The sequence below is a fragment of the Physeter macrocephalus genome, chromosome 3 (genome assembly GCF_002837175.3).
Source record: "Physeter macrocephalus isolate SW-GA chromosome 3, ASM283717v5, whole genome shotgun sequence".
Classification (NCBI taxonomy): domain Eukaryota; kingdom Metazoa; phylum Chordata; class Mammalia; order Artiodactyla; family Physeteridae; genus Physeter; species Physeter macrocephalus.
Window position 1 is genome coordinate 21,737,288 of NC_041216.1, and position 7,704 is coordinate 21,744,991.

The window sequence follows — 7,704 nt, forward strand, 5'->3', positions numbered from 1 at the left end:
GAAAAGCTGCTCAACATCACTAATTATTAGAGAAATGCAAATCAAAACTACAATGAGGTATCACCTCACACCAGTTAGAATGGGCATCATGAGAAAATCTACAAACAACAAATGCTGGAGAGGGTGTGGAGAAAAGGGAACCCTCTTGCACTGTTGGTGGGAATGTAAATTGATATAGCCTCTACGGAGAACAGTAGGAGGTTCCTCAAAAAACTAAAAGTAGAATTACCATATGATCCAGCAATCCCACCACTGGGCATATGCCCAGAGAAAACCATAATTCAAAAAGACCCATGCACCCCAATGTTCATCGCAGCACTATTTACAATAGCCAGGTCATGGAAGCAACCTAAATGCCCATTGACCGATGAATGGATAAAGAAGATGTAGTACATATATACAATGGAATATTGGTCAGCCATAAAAAGGAATGAAATTGGGTCATTTGTAGAGACGTGGATGAGCCTAGAGACTGTCATACAGAGTGAAGTGAGTCAGAAAGAGAAAAACAAATATCATTTATTAATGCATATATGTGGAACCTAGAAAAATGGTACAGACGAACTGGTTTGCAGGGCAGAAATTGAGACAGAGATGTAGAGAACAAACGTATAGACACCAAGAGGGGAAAGTGGTGGGGGGGTGGGGGTGGGATGAATTAGGAGATTGGGATTGACATGTATACACTGATGTGTATAAAATTGATAACTAATAAGAACCTGCTGTATAAAAAAATAAAATAAAATTCAAAAATTCAAAAAAAAATTCTCACACCAACCGTAGCAGGTAGGTTTCTACTTACTATCCCCATTTGACATATGGGACTCCTGAGGCTCCGACATGTTCAGTAACTTGCCAAGGTCACTCAGGTAGTGAGTGAGTGAGGATGTGGGTTCATCCATTCACTGAACAAATAGTTTTTGAGCTAACGAAGAAATGAACCCACAAACTAGCTTCTCGTGTATTCCAGAATAGAGGAGAGACACTGTAAACCTCCAAATAGAAGAAGTATCTACTGGTTCGAGAGATGTGCTAGGAATAAAATAAAACAGGGTGATGTGAGGGAAGGGAGGCTGGGGAGGCAGAAGCCTCTCTGAAGACTTGACATCTGAGCAGAGACCCAAAGGACGAGATGGAGGGACCGTGCAAAGAGCAGCAATCAGGCTAGGGCTTTGAGGCAGAGGCAATATCAAGTTCAAAAGCCCTAAAGAGGGAACATGCTTGGCTTAAAAAAAAAAAAAAAATTTTGGCTCTGATGTCCCAAAGCCTCTGCATATTCTAAAGCTCTCCCTTTGGATATCTACAACACTTGGAATAGTGTCAGGGACTACATCATGGGTTTGTTGGGAGGAATTAATCAGATTAACCTTGTCAAACACTGAGCAGTGAGCCTGACACAAACTAAATGGTACCTGTTATCACAAAATTATCAGTAACCCCAGGTACACTGCAATTAGCATCGGCAAAGGAGGAGATGATTTATATCACATCACTAGCATTCTTGCAATGTTTCTTAAGGATGAGTAAGTAAACTTCCTGAATGATGTTTGCCTGTCACTTCACTTTCGGAGAGGTCACTGGTTGCTCTCTGTTGAATGATGGGGTTGTTTAGCATACACAGTGCCTTAATCCCAGGAAAGAATAACAAAACCAAGCCCTTCCCAGGAACTGTTCGGAGAAGAGAGCCTGTCAAAAGGAAATTAACAAGTGCACAGCAGATAATCAATAGTAATCAGCCCAGGAAATCAAAAAGAAAGCAATTGCCCTGAAGACCTACATCTTGTTTGTTCATTATTTCTGCAAGGTCAGGAGCCAATGCCAATCCATTATGGTTCTTAAATTCAGAGGTAAATATATGCATGAGCTTCCCGCAGCAAGTGGGGAGATCTGTTTGTCATCCAAGAGAGCAGCATGTGCAAAGACCCAGGAACCCCTGGGAGTGCTCCTTGGAACTGGCTCCTGGAACTGGACACGCAAAATGAGTGATAAATTCTGTGGTCTGAGAGGTTAACCTAGACATTGGACATGGAGGATTGTGTTTCCAAAGGTGACTGCAGTATTTCCCATCTCACATGTTCCTTTGTGACGTGATCCTCTCAAGAGGTGGAGACTATTTCCCCTGACTTTGGATCTGGGTGGTCCCCGTCCCTTGTTTTGGCCAGTAAAACTCAAGGGAAGTGACATTGGATAACTCCCCAGTCTGGGTCTTAAGAGAGCTGCAGCTTCCACTTTTGTCACCGGAACACTCACTCTTGGGATTCGCCACCCGGACAAAGGAGCCTAAGCTAGTCACGTGACGGAAGGCACACGGAGAAAGAGGTCTTAGGCTCCCAGGTGCCCCCACCCAGGTGCCAGACACATGAGTGAAGCCACCTTGGGCATTTCAGTCCAGCTGCCATCTGAACACAAGCTCATGAGAGACCCTCCCAACTCCACGTGGAGCAGGGCCGCGGAGTTCAGGCTCGCTGCATCCCTTACCCACAGAAGGGTGAGAAAATAAAATGGTTATTTTAAGCCACTAAGTTTTAGGGTTGTTTGTTATGCAGCAAAAGAGAACTGAAACATGGGGTAATCCGCACCGGGGGTGCGTGTGTGCCTTGGGGGGTCTTCTGACTCTGATAAGTTACCACCCTAGACTCGCTCCCCAACCAAAAGGGATTCATTGGAGAAAAATGCAGGATGAGAAGGAAAATAGTCAAAGACCCAGAGAAAGGCTGACATAGGCCATCAGGACTGGATCATGGTCTTGTGTCCTCTACCAGATTAAATATTTCTGTCATCTTAGAAAGAGCAACGATTCCTTCCCTCCCTTCATCCTTCGCATCTCAGAGATGCTGTCTGCTTTCATGGCATCTTTGTTTTCAAGACCAGAATGACTTTATATCTTTGGTCTCATCTGTCCTCAGAGCTTTCTTTTAAGGAGTTTGGGGCAGTATTTCTGTCCCTTTATTAGGCCTTTAAAAAAAGTCTGTCTTCCTTCTCTGCAAGAACATACTGTGTTCATATGGCAATGATCACAGCGGGTCATACTTGGCAGGATGTGGGCTCACCCTGCACCCTCTTCCCACAGTGAACACAGTAGGAAGGGCAAGGTCACATGGGTGAGAACCCAGGATTTGGGGATTTCCAGTCACTTATGGGCTTATTTGGACACTGAGCCGGTATGAGTCTTAAGATGTCTAACTGGACTTCTTACTCGACTTTTCCCAGTTCTTCGGAATGCTGTAGTCTCAAAGGCAATTCCTGCTTCTATGTGGGGGAAGGGAGGAGGACTGTTTCCCATTAGTAATTTCTGAAAGATTGAAAATGCATGTTTCTTTCTCAGAAGCATCGAGGGCCTGGTTCTTTTTAAGGCCTAACTACTTTGAAAATTCAATTTCCTAACTTTGACCACTTTTGGTCAGATGATAAGGGAAAATTACAACTGGGGCTTTGGAGATGTTTTGCTAGTTTCTTTGTTAAACTCCAAACGAAATCAATCCCTTCCTCCTAACCCTCCTCACCCACAGGACTGCTGTGCTGTATAGCTCCAGGGTAGACATTGACACCGTAGTCTAAGTGATGGCGGCTCAGAAAATGATGCACCCATAGCACCCACCAGTGTTCCCAATCTCACCAACGGTACCACCCCCCCCTTACAGGTTCTTAAGGCAGTCACCTTCATCCCCCACAGCCAATCAACAACCAAGTCATGTCGATTCTACCTGTTAAATAGTTCACATGTCCCTGGCATTCTCCTTGACTCTCACTGCACCCTAGTCTAAGTTAGTATCCTACCTCTTGCCTGGACACACACATTAACTCCCATCATAGTTTCTACCTTCATTCTTGACTGTGTCTGATCAGTCCTCCACACTTTAGGGAGAAAGATCTTTTAGGATGCAAATCATCATGCCCCTTCCTGTTTAAGCCCTTCTGCCGCTTTCTCTTACTCTTAGGCTGAAGTCCAAACTCTCACCATGGCTTCCTGCATGATCTGGCCCAGTCCATCTCTGCCACCCTCTACTTTTCTCTGTGCTCCTGGTTCCCTCTGCATCAGGACATTTGCACATCCTGCCCGCTCTGGCTCCCCCTACCACAGTTCCCTTGAGTGTATCCCTGTTCAACCTCCATCCTTCAGTTACACATCACCTCCTCAGAGGGACCTCTTCTGACCACCGAGCTGAGTTACACCCACTGCAACACTTGCCATACTATAGCCCTGTCCCAAACCCGGCACGCTCCCAGTTACTTCTTCAGCATCGACCTATCCCGCCAGACCATTAGCCTTGAGCAAGTCTACCATTTACCACTGGAATCCCATTTGCCAGCACACAGTGATGGTCAAAACATATCCGGTGAATGAATGAACAAATGAAGAATCAGTTTTGATTTCACTCATTCACTGAAGCACTAAGACCCTCCCATCGGTCAGACATTCTGCTGGGGGCCTGGAAGGGTAAACGTCTGACCAAGATACAGTTTCCACACTCAGCGGACTTTCCAAACCTCCTGACGTCAACTGCCTGGTTCTAGAATTCAGATGGAGGCGATACTGATGATTCCAGCCCAAGCAAAACCCAATTGCCACTAGCAAGCCACACTTATCAGGATCAAGGATTGTTGACAACAGGGCCCGACTCGGGCTGCTTTTCTTCCTGCTGCTGGTGACGATGTGGTGGGTTCATTCTACCACTAACCGGCAACAGAAGAGGTCCAAAGGGCTGGGCCCTGAAATGAACTCTTTGCCTAGTCCTTCATTCATTCATTAACTCAAAAGCTTTTGTTGAAAGTCAGCTGTGAAGAACGCTGCAAGGCTCTGGGTAAGAGGTGGCTGCACGTTGGGCCAAATTTAACCCTACCTGGTAGTACTTGGCTAACATTTTGAATGAGCTGCCAGTGATTGAAAAATTGGGAAATTGCGCAGATCTGGACTCCCCAGCTTCCCTTGAAAAAGCAAACCATTTGGCCGCACTGGGCCTGCAGTCCCACAAGCTTACAACCAGCTGGAGCTGAGTGGAAACGTCTTCCTTTGGATGGGGCCAGCTCTCTCTGTTGAACCATTGCTCCCAACCAACTTTACTGGGCTCCATCACCTGTCAGGCTTCCATGGGCATTGGAGTTGATGTTCCATGCTGCTCTAGGATTATTGACAGGTCAACAAGCAATGGTGGCTATCCTGGAGGATCTCAGAGGGAACCTCCAAACTGTGCCCCTCCGTCCAGGTGGGACACATGAAAAATAGGGAGAGCAGAAGACCTTGGAGAGTGACCACTTGAAATCCTATGTTTGTTTGAATCTCCTGTGTTTTGCATTTTATGGCAGGGACCCAGTCTTAGGCAACTCCTCCATAGACTGGCAGCACCGATGCAAGCACAAGGTCTTGCTGCTGAAGTTCTCTGAGCCTCTGTTTCCATGTGCATAAAGTGGGGGTGATTTTACCTCCATACAGAGTGTCACAAAGTTATTGCAAAAATTCTTTTAATTCTGGGGACTTCCCTGGTGGCACAGTGGTTAAGAATCCGTCTGCCAATGCAGGGGACACGGGTTCAAGCCCTGGTCCGGGAAGATCCCACACCTGTGCACCGCAACTACTGAGCCCATGAGCCGCATCTACTGAAGCCCAGGTGCTCTACAGCCCGTGCTCTGCAACAAGAGAAGCCACCGCAATGAGAAGGCCATGCACCACACCAAAGAGTAGCCCCCGCTCGCCGCAACTAGAGAAAGCCCGCGCACAGCAACCAAGACCCAACGCAGCCAAAAAGAAAAAAAAAAAAATTCTATTAATCCTGCCCGTAAAGCGCCAGGTTCATAAGAAGTGCTGCATACATGCTAGTCTTATTAACATCTTCACAAATTCATTAAGAACAAATAATTATGTCTCAAAATAGCAGTATACATCGAAGCCTCATATCCAGAGCTTTTTTCATCTTTATTTCTTTATCTTTTATTATAATAGGAGTCCATGCTCCTTATAAAAATGCTCAGAGAAATTCATACCACAGAGAGAGTGGATTCTTGGACTTTCTAATTGCTCTGGTTCTCCGTTCATTCATGAATATTTACATCTCCACGATGACATAGATATACATGCATTAGGACCAAATCAAGGCTATGGCATATAGCTGGTCCCTCTCTGCTCGAACTTAACCCTTAGGTTGAATAAAAGGCTTGGCAAGGAAAATTGGACTTTGCAGCCACCTTGGTAATATTCTCTGGAATGAAAGTGACATTTATATCCCTCTGGGTTATCACTCCAGCGCTGCCTTCCACATCCTGGCAGTTCAATTAAAATCCTGGAGTCCTGGCCAGGAGGTCCTGTTTTCAGGTGGTCACCCTCAGACATCAACTGCTGAGGTTTTTTCAATGTCAGCTGAGCGATGCCTGCTCCTGTCACCTGGTGGGCACTGACCTGCCCACGGACCACACGGACCAAGTTAGGAGAGGCCCATGGTTGGGACTCCCACTCAGAACAGGACCGTCCAAAAGGCATTTTCCCTGCAGTGGGTGTCTGGCTGCTCTGAGACACTCTTCCGGGCTGGTTTTCCCAAGAAGGACATGCTGCCGGGTCCAGATCTTTGACCCTGGACTGTTAATTTCGGCCCTGCAGTGAGTCAAAATACTACGTAAAAACTGGAGATCTTGCAACAGGGATAGCACCAAGTCCTCAGGCTCTGTCTATCAGCAAAACGAAATCTCCAGGAAAATAAAGGCTCAGGGCTTTCTTGCCCTGTAGGATTCAAAGTTCTCTCCTCTCTGGGTTTCGGCTTTACAGAGAGAGCTGTCCTTGGCTGTGGGTTTTCCATAGGTGTTCCTCTCACCGAGTCATCAGTTCCGATGGAAAACAGAACAGACCCAAAAATGTGGTGGGAAATTGCCAACAATGGGGAGATAAGAATTTGGCTATTATTAGCAAATCGCTCTAATCTTTCCCCTCAACCTTCCCCATACGAAGGATGCTTATAAGGTGTTTAACTATTAAAGGACATGCAAGATGGAAATGAAGAAAAGTGCACCCGTTTCTGGCTTCTCAGGATCCATGATTCCTTCTCATCTTTAGCACGGAGGCAACTCTTCAGTGAAGCCTTAGCTGATTAGCCCTCATCCCACACACCAATTGATTTAGTCCGTCCAGCCTTTATTTTCCTCTAGACCTTGTGTATTTCTCCCCTAGAGCAGCCACACCCAGAATGATAGCTAGTTTACTGAGGACTAATTGTATGTGAACACAGGGGGCGTAAACACAGATATCATCTCACCTGATCCTCTCAATGATTCTATGAGCAACCATAGGTATCTCCAGTCTACAGATGAGGAGACCAAGGTTCAGAGTGGTTAACGTACCACCCACTGTGCTATGTGGCCTCCCACCGTAAGGTACTTACTGATGCCTCTGCACTGAGCTCCAGCAGGGGGAGGAGTCGTCCTCGGCATGTTTGCCTTCCCACATAACTGCCTGGTGCACACGGGGCGCTCAGTAAACGTACTGAAGTGGACCAGTTCTAAAAAGTGCAGCTTTTTAGAATTACTTCCTCTAGCTTCACAAAGCCTCTCTCTGTGATCCCAGGGCACTAGGCAATATGCTTTTTTTTTTTTTTTTTTGCGGTACGCGGGCCTCTCACTGCTGTGGCCTCTCCCGCTGCGGAGCACAGGCTCCGGACGCGCAGGCTCAGCGGCCATGCATGGCTCACGGGTCCAGCCGCTCCGCGGCACGTGGGATCTTCC

At 46.6% G+C, this 7,704-nt stretch overlaps 1 protein-coding gene across 1 annotated transcript in view; it reads right to left on the reverse strand.

The window, feature by feature from the left end:
• Window positions 1-7,704, reverse strand: part of KAZN (kazrin, periplakin interacting protein) — a 1,042,391-nt gene that overhangs the window by 144,922 nt on the left and 889,765 nt on the right. The window contains 1 exon segment of the mRNA XM_028487818.2: window positions 4,125-4,147. Coding sequence (XP_028343619.1) covers window positions 4,125-4,147 — 23 coding nt within the window.